This window comes from Glycine soja, chromosome 6, assembly GCF_004193775.1.
Source record: "Glycine soja cultivar W05 chromosome 6, ASM419377v2, whole genome shotgun sequence".
In the NCBI taxonomy this organism is placed as follows: domain Eukaryota; kingdom Viridiplantae; phylum Streptophyta; class Magnoliopsida; order Fabales; family Fabaceae; genus Glycine; species Glycine soja.
In genome coordinates, this window is record NC_041007.1 from 48,396,976 (window position 1) to 48,419,043 (window position 22,068).

At 33.7% G+C, this 22,068-nt stretch overlaps 3 protein-coding genes across 11 annotated transcripts; all 3 read right to left on the minus strand.

Moving 5' to 3' along the window:
- Positions 1-1,309: 1,309 nt before the first annotated feature.
- LOC114417463 (endoglucanase 9-like) lies at positions 1,310-4,600 on the minus strand. The gene is made up of 6 exons (XM_028382691.1): positions 4,361-4,600; positions 2,739-3,242; positions 2,477-2,626; positions 2,256-2,367; positions 1,913-2,076; positions 1,310-1,828 (listed from the first exon to the last, which is right to left on the minus strand). The coding sequence occupies exons 1-6, from the start codon at positions 4,556-4,558 to the stop codon at positions 1,502-1,504; spliced, it is 1,455 nt and encodes a 484-aa protein (XP_028238492.1). The 5' UTR covers positions 4,559-4,600; the 3' UTR covers positions 1,310-1,501.
- Positions 4,601-7,863: 3,263 nt separating this feature from the next.
- Positions 7,864-13,105, minus strand: LOC114417464. 7 transcript variants are annotated; one of them, XR_003667740.1, is made up of 9 exons: positions 12,955-13,105; positions 10,595-12,864; positions 10,375-10,513; positions 10,052-10,199; positions 9,718-9,963; positions 9,180-9,467; positions 8,930-8,974; positions 8,696-8,826; positions 7,864-8,352 (listed from the first exon to the last, which is right to left on the minus strand). XR_003667740.1 is itself a non-coding variant. In XM_028382694.1 (6 exons), the coding sequence occupies exons 1-5, from the start codon at positions 12,201-12,203 to the stop codon at positions 9,189-9,191; spliced, it is 2,421 nt and encodes an 806-aa protein (XP_028238495.1). In that variant the 5' UTR covers positions 12,204-12,455; the 3' UTR covers positions 7,864-8,352; positions 9,159-9,188. The 7 variants fall into 7 exon arrangements, 2 of the variants coding, with proteins under 2 accessions (XP_028238495.1, XP_028238494.1); XR_003667744.1 differs by lacking the exon at positions 12,955-13,105 and having other exon boundaries at positions 9,180-9,320; positions 10,595-12,457; XR_003667741.1 differs by lacking the exon at positions 12,955-13,105 and having other exon boundaries at positions 9,159-9,467; positions 10,595-12,455.
- Positions 13,106-16,513: 3,408 nt separating this feature from the next.
- Positions 16,514-20,621, minus strand: LOC114417465 (protein FAR1-RELATED SEQUENCE 5-like). Of its 3 annotated transcripts, XM_028382696.1 has the most exons (6): positions 20,482-20,613; positions 20,090-20,217; positions 19,820-19,940; positions 18,016-18,440; positions 17,656-17,867; positions 16,514-16,949 (listed from the first exon to the last, which is right to left on the minus strand). In XM_028382696.1, exons 3-5 carry the CDS (start codon positions 19,917-19,919, stop codon positions 17,667-17,669), a joined length of 726 nt encoding a protein of 241 aa, XP_028238497.1. In that variant the 5' UTR covers positions 19,920-19,940; positions 20,090-20,217; positions 20,482-20,613; the 3' UTR covers positions 16,514-16,949; positions 17,656-17,666. The 3 variants fall into 3 exon arrangements, with proteins under 3 accessions (XP_028238497.1, XP_028238496.1, XP_028238498.1); XM_028382695.1 differs by lacking the exon at positions 20,090-20,217 and having other exon boundaries at positions 20,482-20,621; XM_028382697.1 differs by lacking the exons at positions 20,090-20,217; positions 20,482-20,613 and adding an exon at positions 20,311-20,444.
- Between the last annotated feature and the right edge of the window lie 1,447 nt (positions 20,622-22,068).

Here is a 22,068-nt window from a genome sequence, read left to right on the forward strand (position 1 = left end):
TTGGCCAAAATTATTTTTTATCCAACGTTGACTATGGTTTTTTGACCAACATTGGTTAGAACTATTTTTAATCAACATCGGCTAGTATTTTTTTGGCCGATGTGTGCTAGCATTTTTTTGCCAATGTCAAAAAAATTATTTTGGCCAACATTGATTAGGATTTTTTTTTTTCTAATATCAGTCAAAACTATTTTTTTCGATATTGACTAAGGTTTTTAGGCTATCGTTGGTTAGGATTTTGCGGTCGAGATTGACCATGACTATTTTTTAGGTGACATTGGTTATAATTTTTTTTGTCAACATCAATCATAACTATTTTTTAGTCGACATTAACTAGGATTGTTTGGGTCAACATTGACCATATCTATTTTTTAGCCAAGAAAACAAAAATTACTTCATAAACTTTGCTGAATGAGAGTAGATGCCACCTATAGACCCTCCTCTTCCGGTCACATTCAGTATATGACAAGAGAAGCTGAGATGCTAAGGTTCATAATGTCCAATGTCAGGAGCCTCTTTGGTTGACTTTTTCTTACATTATCCATAAAAAAGTGTGTTCGAATGGGCAAAAGTAAAAACAGATGAAGCACTAAAAGCCATTTGTGGTGGATGCTTTAATATTGTTTGGATTTTTTTTAAAATCTTTTATGAAAGAACTTGTAGTAGCTGTCACAATATCTTTGGACGAGATTCTAAAGAACTAAATAATTTCCGAAGTGGAAGTGAGTATTTATTTTTTGACTGAAACATTTGCAGTTGCAGGTTATTCCTAATTTCCAATGAACTGAATGTATGCAAGTTTTATTGGGAATCATTATTCAGAGTTTTAGACTAAATATAAATATAAATAATAATATAACTTGTTTTAATAAAGTGCAAAAGGTTGAAAATAGTAAAATAAAATATTTCAGAAAGAGAGTGAGCATCTACGTGGTGCTTGGTGCACTTTTTCTGGTATTTTATGATTAGAAAATTATCATAATTCCTGTATTTGTTATGCATGTATCTTAGAAATTTTTTCTTCAAAAAAGAAGACGAAACTTTCAATTTCTTTTTTCCTTAACTGTTGTTAACTTCTCTCTCCATCTTTAAATTTATTATTTCTTCTTCCATGGGCTGTTATCAACTTTGCACATTAGTCGTTAAAAGGATCTGATTTTAGCAGCATAATTTTAAGCATCTCAATTAAAATATATATTTTTAATTTCTTAAAAAATATTCTAAGAGCACTAGTTAACAATACCCTTAGCTTCAGATAATAAAGAGTGAAGGGTAGGTGGGATGATAAAGTTGTCTTGCTGTTATATGAGATGACATAAAACTTTTAGGTCAGTGTGATGTACCATGTAGCGTAAAGCACAGTAAATATATTGGATACTAATTACAATAAGTTACATTTTTGAGTGAAAGGGCTAGAATTATAAATGATGCACCACTAACTTAGTTGGGTGCAGATAAAATGACATCTAGACTTAACCTTGTAATTTAGGTGAATGAAACATTAGCGGATACCGGCAAAGTATGCCAAAGGTCCAACAAAAGCAGCATTGATGTAAGTTGCAGGCTCAGAATGACTGTAATCACTGCGGTCATCTGGAAATCCGTCATTTTGGTTTGGACCTCCGACTATGGCTCCAACCAATATGTTAGGATTAGGATTCATCGAATGGAAAAATGGGTTGAAACCTCCATCACACCCTATGCTTTGTGGATGAGCTGCTATTGAAGGCAAGGAAGATCCTCTGTGGTGAATTCTCTTGGGAAAGTATGGACCATAGCCTACCATGTAAGACATTCTTATTGGGTTTGCACCTAATATGTAGTCAACCTGAAATTTTACAATATTTTTTTTTTTTGTCAACCATGGAATAGACAATATTCAGCTTACAGTGGTACAAGTAATGAGACTTACCTGTCTCTTAGCAATGCTCCTTAAGGTGTTTGGAGTGACCAAGACATTGCCGCAGTTAAATGTGTGCTTTTTAGCTGACATATACTTTGAATAGGTTGTGAGCAAGAATGTTATAGATGTCACATACTGGAGGTTGCTTTCAGGAAGCTTGTACATGAGTCCCCCTGCCCATAAATAAAAGTACCACATACAATTAGTGCCTTTTATAATACTTTAAAGCACTTCAAAGTAAATTTATTGATCGTGGATGCAAATATTTGTCATGTTTTCTTGTATATCAGTAATGCATGACTTTGATTGACCCAGCTGTGTTTTGAAAATTCAGTAGTGATGTTGCCTTTACCTTGTGTATATTGTGTACTTGAAGAGGGAGAGTTGGGAAGGATCTTGCACATAAAATTCTCAGCTTCTTGCTTGTATTGATCAAAATTCTTATCACCATTCAGCAATGCTCTCTGTAGTAGCAATAAACAAATAAACCCACTGAGTCAGATTAACATCATGCAAACAACTTGACTCTTAATATTTTTCAATGCTGGCACATGAACAATATGATAGATATACCCTGGAGAGAAGGACGTGTGCACCAGCATATTTGTTGTCCCAGCTGAAGATATCTGGTTGATCATCAGCTCCCAAGGACTTCACCAAATTATAGTAGGAAACAGCATTTGTTGCTCTGAAAAGCCATGCAGCTCCCCACAACAGCTCATCCTGAAAATTAATTAAGCTTATTAAGACAACACATTATATTTTAGTAAATAGTCTTATGCATTGTTATTTTCCCCTCAACACTAGAAAACACATAGTAGAAAATGGATTTTACCTTGAAACCGGAATATGAGCAATAAAATGGGCAAACAGCTGATCCAAGTGAATGACTATAAGAACCTTGATACTGCAAAGCAAAGTGGTAGACCTGTTGGGCAGTTCTTAACAACTTGTTAGAGTATGTTGGGTCAAGCCTTCTGAAAACAATAGATGCAGCAGCAAGTGCAGCAGCGGTTTCAGCAGCCACATCAGAGCCAGGGTTATTGGGAGAGACCCAATAGACAGTTCTGACAGTGTCCATGTCCTCTGGCCTCTCCCAGCATTTGTGGTCCACATTTGGGTCTCCAACACCAACATAGAGCCTACCAGGTGTGGATGTGGCACACTTTAGGAGGTAGTCTGTGGCCCAACGAATTGCAGCTCTTGCCTCTTTTATTTGGGGTCCCATTCTCTTCCCATATTCAATTGTGGCCCATGACAGCATGCTGGTGGTGTAGGCCATTGGAAAGTTGAATTTCACATTGTCTCCTGCATCATAGTACCCTCCACTTAAATCCACCTGCCATACAAAGTTTCGATATGTTGTATGTAAGACACTTCCTTGTTCAATTGGATGGAATGTAAGTGATGATTTCTTTTATAAAAAGTTTTAGAATTTTTTTTTTATCTGTAAAAATCAAACATAGATATGAAATTTATAATAACTCACATATCATGTTGAAATGAATAACAAAACATCATGATAAGTAACATCATAAATAAATGTTAAGATAATAATTAGAAGTATGATATATTGTCCATATAAGAAATTTTATAATATCAACTAATTAGAAATTCTTTTGGATATAACTTTTTGAAGTAATTATAAAAGTCAATAATTTCAATTATATTGAATATTCACATATAATGGAATTAACATTAAATTCTAATAATTATTGACTAATTTCTTAGTACACCTTTGACAAGATAATTATAACCATGTGACTCACTTAGACACTATTGAGAATTTGAGAAATTCACCACAAGGTTAAAAAAAAACAAGTGAGAAGATAGTTTTTGTTTGCCTCACCCAATTAATCAACTGATTTCATTCAAGCATTTTAGTGTTTATGACTTACTTATATAGCATTAGTTGATAAAATAGACTCAATAAACTTCTAATCAAACAAAAAGAAGAAGAAGAAAAAGACTAAGTGCATGCTTGAAAAAACATTGAATGGAATGTAACGAACGTTCATTCTAAAGCTTTCCTCATATAGCGTGGCCTTGGAAAGCATGAAATCGTTGACGGACGTTGAAATGCTTTATACAAACAAGCTTTAAAGAAACTAGCATCAAAGCAGAGTAGAAGAGTTTATAAAGGAACAAGGAGATGCCCTTTTACTAAAACCTTAATTAAAATTTCACTACTAAAACCTACAAGTAGTACCAAATTCAGCAAAAGCAAGACCATTCTAATGGCCCCTTTCACCATGCATAAACTGAACCAACAAAGAAGATAAGCACGAATATGAAAACTATACTAAATACAAATACTCTTAATTCACTTAGATAAAGAAAAATGGTTAAGATGGTATGCTCCCTCATTTTGTTGAGTTAAAGCAAACAAACATAACAAGAAAAAAAAATGAAAAATGATAAAATTAAGAAATGAAAGGGAGAAAAAGAGATTGTTACATTGGCAAGGCGACCATCAAAGAGACCAGAATTGGATCTCCATTTGATTTGTTGGTCAGAAGGAAGCCTTCCTGACCTCTGCCCTTGGAAAAACAATAAGGATTTAGCCAATGCTTCTCTGTAGTTTGGGTTGCATTGAACATTGCCCACAAACAACAATGTGATGAGGAACAATAAGAAGACCAAGGAATTTCCCATGCTCACTTTTTGTTACTTTTTTGCAATAAAGTGCTTTGCTATGGAATTTGTTGGTTGAAGCAAATGAGTTATATGCTGCCCTTTTTATAATAAGCTAAGGAGAGAATCAATCACTTGGCGTAATTCAAGGCTTTTCAATGATCAAACTAAAGAGACATATATAATATAATAAAATAATAACACTGTTTTATTGACTTTCTTAACCGTTTCAATTGGGAATTTGAAAAATCTTTTGCATGGAGATTTTAAAAGGGCGAGTAAGATGCAAGCATTGTTGCCACATTTACTATAAGACAGTTTGAAACGGTTTTTGTAACTATCCCTGTATTGTCACAAATTTTGTCGTGCTTTATTGGGGTTGGGTCATTAATCTTTGTTTTTGAAGTTATGATAACAAAATTTTAGCTGAAAATTGAATGAATATCTAGTAAATTTTAATTATTCAAGGCTAACTATCATTTCCCTCTTTGTGTTGTTTTCTTCCTTTTGGATTGAAGAAACAAAAGAGAATCAGCTATTTGGTTTTGCTCACGTGATTTATTATAATGGTATTGGTATAGATGCACGCACAAAATAGTGTAACGGGAATGCTTAAGAGTACAAAAACTAGTTTCGTGTTTTGTTGTCAAAATTCGTATCAAAATGTAGTTCGTAAAAAATTACAATGTTTTTGCTAAAGAATTTAAAAACCTTGAGTGTAAACTTTTTATATATAATATCAACTAATTAAAAACTGCAATGTGTGTTTGGTTTTATGTTGCTTACGTCGTCTTTAATGTAGATCCGATCCATTTTAAAGCTAGTTTCATTAAGTTTCACTTTGATGAATATTGGACAGAAATTTAAATGAGATTCAAAACATGTTATAAATATAATTTTTAAAGTAAGTATCATAAAAGTTAAACAATGACATTGAAAATAATAAGTGAAATAATTCATTTTTAATAAATATTAAAAATAAATTTCTAAAGACTTCTAATGATTAAAATTTATTAGCATTAAATATTTAGTGTTAAAAATAGAATGCATTAATTACAATAACAAAGACTTTTCAATGAGTCATTAAACAATACATGTAGATTATGAAAAGTCTCCCATTTAAAAAACACATTAAATAATTGTTGAAAATAAAATACATTAATCTATAACTATTAATAAAAGTAATTATTATATACACATTTTTTATTCTTAAATTACCCTTTAATATATATAATTGTTTTTATTTTCTTCATAAATTTTTAAGATATAATTGCTATCACTTCCTATAAAAAATTGCTACCGGTGCTTTCTTTAAGTCCTTTTTTTAAGATAGAGGCAAGAAGTATTTCTTTTTTAACTAGTTATAATAATAAAGACTTTTCAATTATCTACTAAACATTTTATCTCTCCACCCCAAAATGATGTTTAAGGTTTTTTTGTTACATATCAAGAAAGTAAGTATTAGAAGAGAATTACTATTTATTAGGGAATAATTTTAGTAAAACATCTTTGTTCTATTTTTAAATAGATATATTATTAAGTATTTGAAGACCAAAACATTTATTAGAGAATAAAATTAAAATAAATGTTTGAATATCTCATTAAAAGTGAAAATATTATTCAATTTAATTTTTTTAAAGACTAAAACTCCAGTCAATTACACAAAAACGTCCTTTTTTATTTTATAAAAGCTTAATAAAACCAAAATAACAATACTAACAGTAAAATACCACTTGCCAAGTACTGTACCTTTTAGCATTACTTTTGAAAAATAAAATACAAAGATGAAGAAACCATTATATCACACCTTAACCATGATAGGGCCACATAACAACGTAGGGCCATTAGTTTCAAAGTTTTCAAAACAGACATGACCTAATCCTCTCATTATGTTCCTCATGTGATTAGCTCATGCTCCATCATAACAAACGCATGTGTCCTCAAATGGCTAAAACCTGTTTGGGAAAACAGTTTCTAAAAGTTTAAGTCAATCCCAAAAATTAAAAGACCAAAGTCCCTAATATTCCTCTCATCGGTTTAATGTTTTTCTCTTTTTTTTTTTTTTTTGTCAAAATTGACATGAAAAGAAGAGGCGTGAATGGCGCCATTTGGAGGGTTACACCAAAATGGGCCTCGAATCGCGCTAAGCAAACGGCGCCGAATTATGGATCCAAAAGGGATTAATTAGCATAATCACATTATCTAATTTCTTGCTTTTGTGTTTTGCTTTCAAATGTTATTGTGCTTTACTTGGTATTACCCAAACCCTATCTTCTTTCTTCCTATCCTTTTGGACCAAGACTTTGAATCTCCTCTTTCCACGATTTTAAGTTACTTAGTTCAATAAATATTTTGTGGGGCATGAATAAAAATAAAAAGCAACCCTTGCAAAATGGGATGAACCATCTCCCAGACCAATATGTAGGTAGTTTAAAAAATATGTTGTATTTTGTACCAAAGAAGCATTGTACTTCATGCATATTACTTAAATTCTTCATCACTAATCCTATATTTTAGTGGCTTACAAGGAAATAAGTTTTGAATAATAACTTCTATCAAAATCAATATTTCTTCGTTAAAGAATTTTGAAGTATAAATTAATTTGTAATACTTTGAAGGAAAAAAAACGAAAGCTAGTTTGTAATAAAAACGAAGCTAATTCATATTAAAAAGGGAAATCCTTAACATACTTCTGAATATTTTAACTTTGATAAGAACTTCTGTTTTAGATTTTTTTTTTCCCGTTTTTGATATAACGCTTTCAGTCCACGTTTAAAAAAAAAAAAAAAAAAACCTTCAAATCTCTGCAAAAAATTGTTAAGTAAACCTTCTAGTCAAATTAGATGTAAAGCAATGTACATACTTCAATCAAAGAATAAAAACAAATATTTAAGTTAAAAGCGATTGGCATACAGACAACAAATAGATAAAGGGAATTTGATGTAGTTTTCAAAATTCAAACATAGATGTGACTTGTGAGTTAAAATTTGAAAATTAATTTCGTTTTCAATTTATAAAAGACTTGAAATTAGAGAGTATTGCATACGTTTTTGGGAACAGAAACGTGTATTTTGTTCATTCACAAGACAAGATTGAGTATTGATGCATGAATATTGTGAAAATGATGTCTCCTACGTACTAACAAAAATCAAAAACTGTTATCAAGAGTTGAATATATGCGTGTAATTCGGATATCCCATGCATCTGGGCAAAGTGGGTCGTGCAGGGAGATTGCATAAAGAAAGGCTTTTGAGTTTGCTTTCACCAGTGTTCTACGCTAACATTTCTTCGCCATAAAAATATATAGGTGATTGATGGTAATAATGTTATAAAGAATAATTGTTTTTATTGAAAAGATACTTCACACTTAAACATACCCGCAACACTATAATGATCTTCTAAATATTTTATACATCAATTATGTTCTTTGATAGATGTGAAAAGAAATGTTGTAAGATAAGTTTGATATTTTGCGAGGTTAAGGTATATTATTAAGTAATACTCGCGAGTAATTTCTTGTTTTAATCCTTTAATTTAGAAATTAAGGAGAATCTTGGAGGACTTTATTCCTTTATCCCTTAACACGAGAGATATGGTTGTGATATTTATTGGCTTTTAAAAGAATCAGGCATTTGGACCAGCGTTTACTTTCTGCTTCACTTTTGGGAGTAATCAATCAGGCTTCACAGGAGCTACTTCAGGGAGTAATCAGCTCTCATTTTCTGCTCCATAGTTTGGTTAAGGAAACCTGAACTTCATATAGTGCAGGTTCCTTTGTAGTAGTAGCATACACAACCTTCTTAATTGCTAGACATCTGCATAGAAAAAGACGTAACAGATGCGTAAGTTTATTTAGTTCATCTTAACTGAATGCTCACTATACATTTTAACAACCACCTCCTATGTCCAAATACTTTACGATTGATCACAATCCTGAGCTATTTTGGAACTATCCCAGGTTTAGGAATGGATTTTTTGTAAATATTAAAAAAACTGTAAGCATTTTCAAATACCAATACATAAATCTTTCAGTTATAATCCAAGGTCCAAACATAATTCAAGTCAAGGCAGAGTTCAATCGAAAAGAATAAAAAATTGTAAGATTGAATCAGGAACATGAATAGAAAAAGAAAATTTAAATGGAAAACTGAATCGAACCCAAATCAGGAACTCTGGTAAGCAAGATTAATCATTGCCAGCAGGTTCAGCAAAAGTTGAATAGAAGTCATGGTTGGGAAGCTATGGAAGTTGAGGACATACAGCTGTGGAGGGCTGGAGGCTGATAAACCCTACCAAATGCACAAAATGAAATGTGGATAGAGAAATCAGAGTTATTTGGGGATAAGTTATTTTAAATGCTCTGAAAAATCATCACCCCGCCTTACAAATTACCTTTTGTCAAAACTGCTTAAGATAATTTTGAAATTTTAGAACAATCTGATAGGCATGACCACAAAAGAGCGTCAAACTGGATATGAGAAAAGGTAAATGCAGCAACTAAAAGAGAAAAAATGGCTTGAAATATATGACATGCAGTAAAAAGATTCATTAGGAAGATCTAACATAACTACGCAATTTGTTAGATAGAACATAACATAAAGTAGAAAACATGGTATAGTACCCCACAAAGAGAGAGAGAGACCTGAATCTCTTAGAGCCGTGCAGTTGCTCTTCCACTGTTATATGGGTCTGCAATACTAGACAAAGTTGGATTATCTTCACTTTCACTTTTTCGGTTGGCTGCATTTTGATTTGTAGCTTTTGTGCAAAGGTAAGATAATGACTGCAGCCATGAAACCAGTGTGGGTTTGCGGACAACATCATCAGAATCAGCCACTTGTGAATATAACTCATTTAAAACAATGTTTTGTGCATCTCGTGGTAATTTAGTTATCAGCTGTGCCAACAGTTTCATCAAGTCGGGCAAGACCTAAAAAGTAGTAAAAGAGGCTTGCATAGTCAAGTTTTTAAAGACTATTTAATGCATATGGAATGATACAGTTTCCAAAACATCAATTTTAAGCACTTACACATTAAATGGATTATACTTTTTAACAGACAGCCCAACTTAAAGGCACATACCATCTTTGGGTTTTGGAAGGTATATATTGCTTAACATTAAATGATGTTGCAAAAATCATGGTACAATTCAAAGCAGTCGATCATAATTAACAACTTACTTGTATATCAATGAGGAAAACTAAGCGTAAAAGCAAGTCCAATAATTTCTTGCTTGGTTCTGGCTCTCCTTGCCACTTCTTCCACGCATCAGCCTCATTAGTGAAAACTTCAGAACAGAGCTGGTTGGCTTTTTCAACAAGACTGTGAACGCAATAAAAAATGGCAGGGCTTCCAGCAGGAAGATGTTGGACCATTCCTACAACCCCAGAAGCCATACCCTCAAAAGGAGTAATGCCAGGATATCCCTATATTCACATGACACAATAATATAAAAATGCATTCAAAACCATCAGTCTCAGATTTAGGATTGAGGTTTTTAGCATAACCAAGTACCAATAAGGATCTTTGCATGTAATGGAAAACAAGTTGCTCCTTCAATGAAACTTCATCGTTCTTTTCAGAATCCTTCCCCATAGTCATAAATGCCATGAACACAGAATGAGAGGCTCGGGCTACTTTTCCATTAGGGTGTTCCATATATCTAGTTTAGTTAAAGAAGGAAAAAAAAATTGTGCATGATAATGAGGCCAGGAACTGGAAAATATTATTGCATGCATGTTTGGATTAGCTTATCTCATGTACAAAATAGATCATAAATAAAATAGTTGGAGCAAAAACCAAGCAAAACCAAAAATTACTTATTTCATATAGGATACAAGAACATAGTTGGAGCTACCATGTTTCTGAACACAAGGCTGGGCAAACATTCAATGGAAGTTGGAATCACTCGTAGGTAAAACAAAATGCGAGCCGTTTGCACTTCATCCTTCGACCATAAGTAATTGGTTTTCTGGTCTAGAAGACATACACAATCTAAAAAATACAAAACAATAAAAAAATAAAAGAGCAATTCACATTGAACCACATAAATCACACCTGGGCTGCTTGTCAAGTCGGCATAAGAGGGCATGGAGTTCACAAAAGAAGTACAAGCATCCTCGTTCTTAATACCCGCAACCACCTTGCGAATGGTCTCCATATACTCTGGCAAGCGAACATGGCGAAAATACTCCACGCAAGAAAACGAAACTAGTATCTTCAACAAGACGTCCATCTGTATTTCTTGAGCAAAATTGGAGTTCAACTTGTGTTTTGTCACAGCCAACGCAAATACCACAACCATGAGGAAAGCAGATTCTGCAAGTTTTTCCAAACCCTCAAGCAACTCATCCTTCTTGCCCTTAAGCATCACAGCCACTCGCCTATGTCCAAAGTAGACATCCCGACAATATTCCCACATAAGATTCTCCACCACATTCTTACTTTCCTCATCAGCCAAAACATATTGACTGCACAACACCCCTGTCACACCTCCTGCTTCCTTGAACAGTACACCATCCAGATGTTCCCTGATCTCCCTAAGTTCCACTCCACCCGAATCACATGAACTCTCAAACACCGATCGATACAAACGTGGCAACGGAAATATCTCAGTCAACAACGCCAAACCAAGACAGACAAACAAAGACGAATGCCCTGAAAATGCAACAGTCCGGGCCAACCCTATCGACACACACTGAAGCAATATCCTATCTTCTTCAGCACCATTGCTCTCTTTATCGTCATAACCAAACCTCAACCTCCTCGAAACCAAATCACCAACTATACCTTCGATCCTACCAACCACACAATCCTTTATCCTCATTCCAGACACAAGCTCTGACGACCTCACACCGCGTCTCTCCAAAGCCCGCAACACTCCAACCCCAGCCATGAAAACCACAAACAACGAAGCATGACTCTTCTCCTTAAAACTCCCGAAACCTTCTTGGACCAAAACACGATTCTTATCCGAATACCCGAAACCAATCAAATTGGACACAACCCAATCAAACAGGTAAAGCACCATGAGTCCATGAGCAACACACCCGTCTCCCTTCCCCCAAATTCGAAACAACAAATCCAACATCTCCACGCAACAAACAGTGACGGAACACGACAGAGCGTAACCAATTCCAGCGAGAACACGCGGCAGTTCACCGAGCAATTTACCCTTCTCCGCCGCCAACAGTACTTTCAGCATCATGTCCAGACAGCGCGTCTTGGTCTTTTCAGAAACGGAAGGCACGAAGGAAAACGCGCCCAAGAGAAGAACACCTTCGGGGAAAAAGGTATCATCTGGATGGAAGTGCGAGAGAATCTCGACCGCGGAATCGATTATATTGGAATTAGGGTTTGGGGATTTTCGGAGCCACGTGTAGAGGAGTGTGAAGAGGGGAGGGAAGGAGGAGGTGGGAGAAGATTGGAGAAGGGTGAGGAGGAGCTTTGCTTGGGGTTCTGCCACGTGGAGGGAGGATTGGGAATTGACTAGGGTTTGAAGGTGCTGCTGCTGCTGGGATTGGAGAGAGTCTCGGAGTGCGGTCCATGCTTGAACGATGGCTCGCGCGGTGGGTTTTGTGATGGTGGCGGCGGCGGCGGCGGCGTTAATGCCGCACCTAATGCTTAGCCATTCTTCGAGGAACGGTGTCTCAGTTTGCCTTGACATGGTTGTTAGTGAATTTGGTTGTGCTATTTACTAATAATAATACATTTGATTTTGATATGATTTCAGTTGCTTCCGATAATTTTGAAGTGAAACTCTGCGAATCGGAGAGTGAAAATGGCGCGTACCTGTGGCGGTTGTTGCTGTCTTGACTGTAAGTAGAATAGAAAGGGACTACGGAGGAGCAAAGTGAAAGAGACGAAACAGAATGAACAAGTTCTCAAGCAATTCCCTTCCAAGTTCTGACTTTAGTTTAGAATTGTGAAATATAGTGATATATATCAATCTTATTAGTTATTAGAGCAAAGGCTACGGTGGAGCACTCAATGGTCTATTATTATGTACCATAATTTTTAATAGTGGGATGAATTTAATTATTATAGGTCTTTTCACATTGCATCATCAATTCCTTATATTTATATTTGTTCTTTATTATAGGAGATGATTTTCAACGATGGAGTTTCATTTTTAATTTTCTTTCTCACTCTCCATTGCCTCCAATCCAATGACGACCAGACCTTTTGTTAATGGCTTCAATCTGAAAAGTGTGTGAAGAATCATTGTCATGAGGTAACATGACGTGAAAGACTTAAGGCTCTCACCGACAACATGGCGCATATCACCTACATAGAGGAAGCGTTTTGGGATCTCGCCTGTGACCACACTGACAATATAATTCAGTTCTCAGATCTCAATGGTTTTGTTTCCAGAACTAAACAACGGATGCTAGATCTGAAGGGAGGGAAACTCTTACTGTGTTGAAAGAAAGACTAAGGGTATGGAGCGCGTCAGTGACGAGATTCCTGTAGGTGGCGTCGTTGAGGTAGATTGGGCACATGATCTTGTTTTCATTGGAAACCTCAAGGGTGTTTTCACCGTTTTCGTCGTCCTGGTAGACTTTGATGATCCAAGCTTGAAAAAAATGATAATTCTTCAAACAATCCTAAATGGTAAACCCAACTTCCACACAAATATACTTAACTTATCTAGCAAATAACACTTTTAGAGAGGAAGATGTTTCAAATTACTTAAGGTTATTACTCTTGAAAGTTGTTTAACTTTAGGTTTGATTGCAAATGGGTCAATAATTCAGAATGCATAGTTTGACACAAGTATAATTTTGGTTTTTAATTCTATTGTTGAAAAAAGTATGGTTCAATCCAAGACGTGAGGATCTCATACCAATAGAAGTTGCATTTAATTTATTTTATTATTATTATCATCATCTTGAGTTTGTTTTGAATGTGCTAGTGTCTCTTGTGATTTGTTGATAGCAGTATCAACAACCAACAAGTAGAATGATGAGTTTCATATGAGCATGTGGATCTGGAGGTGGAGGAGGATAAGAAGAATAAGATTAGGAGGAGAAAGAATAATTCAATATGTAAGGTGTATGGTATAAATGTGTGGACCAAATAAATTCTAACATTAATAAAAAAAAATGGTTCATAATAGACCATTGAGTGGTCCACTGTAGTCTTTGCCAGTTATTAGTGCTTTTTTAAAATTTATTTGAACAAAAAATTATATATAAACATATTTTTAATTCAACATATGTTGCAATTTGGGCAAAATTCAATCTCTATCTACAATGAAGTGGACAAAAAGTGTAGAAATTTCTTGTGGGGGGACACAAATTGATGCAATCCTCCTAAGGAGAGGACCCATCGCTAGAGCCATGGCTAGGAGACTCTAGGAAGATTGGGTTAGGAATACACGAAAATGCTCTAGGGTTCTCATGAACCTTAGGATAGATCTTGGGCCCATGGACTAAGTATGAATCCACTTATCTTTGTCTATATTAGATTAGAGTTTAATTATTTTTGGGGTCTTGTATTTAGGGCTCTATAATGTAGAGAGGATGCCCCTCAAGTTTAAGGTATCCTAGTAATGTAAGATTTTTTAACTCTTGTATTTTAAGGCATTTAGACTAAATTTTTTTGTATTAGGGATAGTTTTATAATTTCACATGCATTAAGTGTACTATTTGATGTTGTGTTGGGTGGAAGATGTCAAATCCAATTAAATCTCAGATGAGCCTAAAGGAGAGGTGAACATTTGCTTGCTACACCCCATTGTCACATCATGTAGTCACACTTCATGCATATCCTTCATGTTTTACATGTCTCATAACACCAAAGCACACTTGGTTAAGAATCTTGGATTTGATCTTGGATTAGTGGGCTAAATCATAACTGAAATTCACTAATCATAATTAGTGAAATTTTAGCTTCACAGATACAAATTCAAGTGAAATTTGAATTTTATTCAAATTTCTCTCTAATTTTGTGTGATACTTAGGCTATAAATAGAGATCTTGTGTGCACATTTTGCAACTTTGATGATTTAAGAAATTAGACTTCAAAGTTTAGACCTCATTTTTCCTCTTCTCTCTCTCAAAATTTTGTTCCCCTCTCTCCTTCTTCCTCCACTCATCTTTTCCTACCTTCAAGCTCTTATTCATAATTTCCTATGGTAGTAAGTTTGTTCTTGACTCATCTTCTCCTTGAAGTAGCGTCTTCAATCATCGTTCCTCCTCTATTCCACTGTCATTGATCTTCAAGAAGTAAATGACTCCATTGATGAAAAAGATCTAAAGCTTACAAGCTTTACATAGAGCTACATTACAGATGATCATAGGAAAATTCACACTATGGCTTGGAAGCGGATTTGTCAGCCCAAGTGTAATGGGGGTTTGGGTCTGCAAACATCCAAGGAAGCTAATCAAGCCTACTTAATGAAAGGTGGTTGGGAGTTATCCAGCAGGAAGAATGATCTCTGGGTGCAAATTATTCGATCAAAATATAGGTGTGGTAACTCTACCATTCCTAACATGGATTTGAATAGGACAGGTTCTAACTTGTGGAGTGGGTTATGTAACACTTAGCCTCAAGTACATAATCAATTAGATTGGAATATACGAGATGGAGCTTTGGTTAATTTCTGGAATAGCTCGTGGGTACCTGGAGTTAGGAGTCTACTGAATGTGACTATAGGTACTGTCCCTCTATTCGAGCCATTCCTCCTCCCAATGTGATAAGAGGGGAGGATCAGTTATGTTGGAAAGGAAATGCTAATGGACAATTCTCTGTAGCTTCAGCTTATGAGTCCATTACTGAGCCTTTGCTTGTTGAGATTTGGAAGTGGAGGGGCCCTGAAAGGATCAAAATCCTACTTTGGAAATTTGCATCCAATGCATTATTAACGAATGAGAGAAGAGTTAATAGACGTATAGCTTCTGATCCATCTTGTCCTCGGTGTGGACAGAATGTTGAGAATGATGATCATGTCTTCAGATGGAATGGAAACAGTAAAGCTATTTGGTACTTAGATTCAAGGAGATCAGCAGCAGGTGGGGTCTTTAGAAATTAGGTTGGTGCGATTGTCTTTGCTTTCGCTGCTAATATTGTTTTCTGCTCTTTGATGCTGGCTGAGTTATGGACAATTTATATTGGTATTTCTATTGCTTGGACTAAAGGATTTCGTAAGTTTATAGTCGAATCAGATTCCAAGTTAGCCATGTATATCTTGATTAAAGGGTGTACTCCACCATCATCCTTGCTTTAGTATAGTCCAGTGCATTCAATCTTTTGTTGCAAATGGTGTTCTGAGTTGGAAGCATGTCTTGAGGGAGGGGAGCCAAGTAGCAGATAAGTTGGCTAACCATGGAATGTCTCTTGTTGAGAATCTTAGAGATTATGATTCTGTTTTACTTTTCCAGCAGCTGTTATAGCTGATGTAAATTCTACGATTTTCCCGAGAGGGTATTAGTCTAGTGCTTGGGGCGGTTGGCCCTTGCATTCACACAAAAAAAACAAAAAGCCTTTGTACTTTTATATGGATAAAATTTCTTATGTTTCCAAAAATCCCCCTACCCACAAAAATATACATACATATATATATATATATAAGAATTCTAACTGTATATAGTTTATGATGTAAAAATATGAAATTATCAATGATACAGGTATTTACTTTATATCAAATAAAGTAATAGTTGAAATTAGTAATTGATCTTCACAAAACTTTAATATAGATGAAAATTTAAAGCATTAAGGCTCTTTATTTTTATATTAGAGCCTTCAAGGGCTCTAATATCGTTCTATATATTTTATCAGCGGTCTCTTGAATCATATCTAATTTAATTATTTATCACATCAATATGACGTCACCAACTTGTTTTTTGTTAAAAACAGGCTCCATAAAGCTATCAAACAATAAACTACTAAGATTTATGATGTTTTAAATTTTTTCTAAAGTATTGACAAATATATAAAAAGAAAAGTTATAGGATCGATTACATTACACAGTAGTTTCTCGCGTGATAAAACATTCCAACACATTTCTCCTATAAACAATAATATTTAGCTGACAGCAGTTTCAAACTAAGCAAGTTACAATATTATTGTTGTTTACATTTTGTTCTGTAAAATTAGGGGAGTACAATAATGATACAAGATTACATCGTACCCTTAGGCTTAAAGGGGCGTAACTAGTTTGTGTCAGTTGCCAAAATGTCATAAAAACCTCTTTTAGCTTTTAAGCACTATGACAACCTATATAACTTCACAGTTTATATGTGTGTGTGTGTGTGTGGTGGCCTTCTCTTTGTGGCAAAGCTAGCCTTATCAGTTCTCCGAAAAAATAGGCTAGCCTTACCAAAGTATTCACTGAATCAGCATATGCAATTCATGAAGGATTAAAGGATCATTCTTTGAACATGACACGTTTTAGTGGTCACACCGCGACCTGCATTTTATGCGTAACACATTAATGCTAAGATCACCATTTGCATAAATCTAAAGCCATAATAATAAAATAAAAAAATAATAGATGCTAGAGCAACAGTCATTACATTTTTACAAATGTTTAGCTTCATAACCTTAAAGCAATCCAATCATTGAATGATTGAAACATAGTAACATACAGTTGAATTGGTTACAATGAACATAAATTGATTATAAGTCTGTTTGCAATCAGAAGGTGCAGGAAAATAGCAGAACTATGTACCTTAAAAACATAATGTTCTCGATTTTTTTTTAAGAAATAAATCTTCAAGATATATAACCAAGATTTTATTTTTTAATGTAAAAGTAAATGAGTCTAGTTTGAACAGATACAAATATAAATAGTTAGACAATCGACATGCAAATAGACCCAGAAGCCTGAAACGATAAGGTTAGCACCCCAACTATATACATACATTAAATCAATACATCATACAGTATTATGAAATGGAAATCTACTTCCCAAACAACATTGAAATTATGCAAGACCAACTATAGACATCATTAACTGTTGCTAGGATACATGTACAGTTGGATACAGTTTTAGACTGAAGAAAAAAGTCTCGTTAACAACTTCATCAGAATTTTAGGTGAGAGAGAAAATTCTTTTCTTCAAGAGTATAGGAATGTTATAAGATAATATGTAAATGCTAAAAGTAAAAACTCACATGATGCACTGCTATGTCTGGTGCAAAAGCTCTTCTATGGATTCAAATTCTTTAAGATTATTAACTACATGATGAATTTTGGCAGATAGCTTTTCATTGTGCTCTTCAACAATTTTCATAAAAGAAGTCAACTGTTCTTGATATGTTGCACACAACCGTTTTTTATGCCGAAGCTCTGCTGTTAATTCCTGAATTTTCTTATCCTTTTCATCCTAAAACCAGAAAGCAACGGAAAGTGACAAGGAAATGTTAGCGACCATATCATTTTGAATCATAAAACAGGAAGTTACATAAAATATCCCAAAAGCAATACATTTTTCAACAGTAGAGTATACAGCTAGATAAGAAATATGAACTTACCATTGTTTGGCGTGCTTCACGTGGAGAGACTACTAATGGATGATTATGATCCTTCACAAACTTTGTTATCACCCATTTTCCAGACTTATTATATTTGATATGAATCATTGCCTTACAACCTTCCCTTGTGCTGGCCCTAGGTTTACGAACTGATGCAAATTTCCCTCGGATGCTGACACAATAACCCTCTTTATTACATCCAAGTCTGCGGGCAAGAATCCTACCATCCCTTTCTGAGCGTCGACAAGACATCACACGCATAACAAATCCTAAACGCCGGGCATATTCATCATAGAATATCTTAGCAGCATCTTCAGATTCAAATTCCATGCCTTCATATGGTTCCTGAATAGCATGATCATCGCAGATACCCACCTCTCCCCCAGAAGAACTCTCTAGTACTCTACACTCCTCATTTGGATCCACTGCCATGAAAATAAATCTTTTGAACCCATCAAAATGTTTTCTGATAATGAAAATAAATATTGCAGGAGATAACATTTTTGTCATTTGCTAAGAGTGAAATGTCAACTGTGTAGAAAGAACTTTAAATTCAAAGAGTGCAGTCATTCAATTTTAGAGAACAATTCAAGAATTCTATAGGTAATCAGAAGGTCTGTTTGTCATTTGAGATTTGACTCAATTCTCCCAATGTAGAACCCTTACCTGTCAGATGAATGCACACACACGCAGACAGGCATAAATCTTATTTTTGTTCATTTCATTTCCCTGCCCCCAATAAAAAGAAAATAAATAAATAAATAAAGGAGTCCAGTGGAAGGATGCCATCCAAGAAATCACCGCAACCCATGTGAATCCCCGGCTTTGTGTCTCTCTCAAATCAATGCTATGTTTCTTTGAGACAGAGTAACATACAACTGGTTTCTTTGGGTTTGGGTCATGGATCTTGTATGAGGTTTTAAAAGGCCATTTTCTCAGGGAATATTTCTCTGTTTTAGGAGGGTATGAGCAAAAAAAGCATAGAAAATGCAGAAAAATTAAGTAGAAAATGCATCATTGATGAACTGCATGAAGTTATGCACAGTATTTAAGGCATTTGGGAGGGGTTGCATGTTTTAGGATTAAGCAATGATGTTGAAATGTTGAATAACTAATTAACTATATCAAATTCAGACATATTGCAAAGATATAAACTATACACACCACAACAATCAACAGAAAATTAACTATGTAGCATGCAACAAACTGTAAATTAGAAGTGTAACTCCATCAGTACTGTAAAGCGGGCTTTAGAGGGTAGGTAACTGCTGATACAAACTTTCTTTGATTCATGTGTATCAATGGACTTTCCCCATATGCGATTCTGTTTTTACCGTAGTTTTTACTTTTTAGACTTTTTTTCTGTTATGTAAAAAAATATTTGAAAGCTGAAAAGTGGCAACTATGTTTGAGGAGTACCATAATCAAATACTATTATTTGAGCTAGTAAAATGGATATTGAGAAATGGAAACTAGGTAAACCACTTTTTTATTAAACTGGAGCCTCCTGCTCACTCCAAGGGGAAGGGTGCAAGAACTCCGGTTTACTACCTTAAAAGCCATAAACCTTCTGTATCTATTGTTTGTTTATATCGACAAATGCTAGTTGTTAGTATTATCAGTCTTTGTTACCGGGGGATTCAAACCAGTGACCTCGCCCCTCTTTCCTTCTACATCAATTGTGACTTTATGCAAAGACCAGGATAAAGTCATAAACAGGATGCAAAGCTTTATAATTGACATGCCTAATTTTTTTATTCATTCAGAATTCCATATAAAAAATTAAATGATTAGAATAGCACACCTTCATATGTTTCTTGATGCATCTGAACTTCATACGTACTCAAACCCACATCCCCAGAAACTCCCATATCATCATTACCATCAACTAATTGGGATTCCATATAGATGTAGCCTTATAGAACCTGTCCAGAATTAACAGATTGATATAATTATGAAGCTTGAACTTTTTGTCTTTAATAAAAGATTAGTAATTTTCATACAAAGGAGTATGAAACTGATAACAACCATACTCAAATCTGAAGTTTAAATGGAAGTACATTAAGAAAATTACCACACAAATTCAAATTAGCAGGTGCGGTTCCTTTTCTCAGCAGAACAAATATATTATTGTTATTATTATTATGGGCCTGTTTGGATACAAGCCAGAAGTGCTTTTGAGAGCTTCTCTCTACTGGAACCCTAAATCAGAATTGCAGATACAACTATGATAGTTACCCAATTGCACAAATCATGGATTAAACAATATAAGGAGCAAAAAAAATAAAAAATTACTTGATACAAGTCATGTCCTGAAAGTCGAAACCCAAACAAATTCAAAATAAAACCCAAACCCTTTAAAAAAAACTGCACGTTTAACATCGAAATATGGAAGAAAAGAAACTCAATTTAATGATATAGAAGGAAAAAAGTGAAATGATGGTGATTTTGAGCTAAGTAACAAACCACCGGTGTGGTCCTGGCTCGGTGCCAGCCGTTGAAGTGCGGTGTTTGTCGCCACTTCACTTGAGTTCAGTGCCCTAAACCTTTGTGCGTTTACTGATTTTCATAAAACGTGATTTCAATTTCCAAGCATTTTCAACAACAATGCTATATGTTTTTTTTCCCTCAAGGAATAGTGTTGATTTAATTACACATTATTATTTTGAATTATTTTAAATAATATTATTTCAAAAGTTAATAAATTTATTATATATAATAGATTATAATATTATTGAATGAGTATGTAAAATTTTATAATCATTATATAACCTTTTTTCTTTATTTTTAATTTAAAAAATAAGAGGTTTCCTTTTAAAAAATAAAAAATGAAAGGCTTAAATGCACTATTTTTGCATAAACGAGCATTGACCTGTATATTACACGGATTTTCAAAGAAAATAAACAATAACAAATTGAGTAATTAAATAAAATAAATAAATAAATTTAAAAAACTGTCTCGTCAACACATGTAATGACCGGACACTTTTAATAATATTAATGATAACTAAATTTATTCATGAAAGTGCGAGATACTGATAAATTATATAACCTTTTTTCTTTATTATATAACCCTTTTTCTTTATTTTTAATTTAAAAACTAAGAGGTTTCCTTTTAAAAAATAAAAAATGAAAGGCTTAAATGCACTATTTTTGCATAAAGGAGCATTGACCTGTATATTACACGGATTTTCAAAGAAAATAAACAATAACAAATTGAGTAATTAAATAAAATAAATAAATAAATTTAAAAAACTGTCTCGTCAACACATGTAATGACCGGACACTTTTAATAATATTAATGATAACTAAATTTATTCATGAAAGTGCGAGATACTGATAAATTATATAACCTTTTTTCTTTATTATATAACCCTTTTTCTTTATTTTTAATTTAAAAACTAAGAGGTTTCCTTTTAAAAAATAAAAAATGAAAGGCTTAAATGCACTATTTTTGCATAAACGAGCATTGACCTGTATATTACATGGATTTTCAAAGAAAATAAACAATAACAAATTGAGTAATTAAATAAAATAAATAAATAAATTTAAAAAACTGTCTCGTCAACACATGTAATGACCGGACACTTTTAATAATATTAATGATAACTAAATTTATTCATGAAAGTGCGAGATACTGATAAATTAGTTTAAAAAGATAAAAAATTTAAATTTAATTATATAATATGTAAAATGTGTAATAAATTAATTATGTAAATTTAATAATAAATTAGTCTCTAAATTTTATAATTTAATGTCAAATTGATTACTGAAAAAATATAATTTATTATCAAAATATTTATTGAATGTTATAACTTAATGATAAAATTATCTCACATAACAAAAATAATTTATCGCATTTTTTTTTACATTTTTATGAATTAAATTTATATTTTTTGTCTTTCAAGGATCATTTATCATCACATCACACTTTTGTAGACAAATTTGGTTATTTAGTATTTACTCTTTTTTTTTTTTTCTTAAATGCATGTTTTATAGTTTTCCTTTTGCATATGTAGACCCTATACTACACTACAAGTCGAATTTTCACTT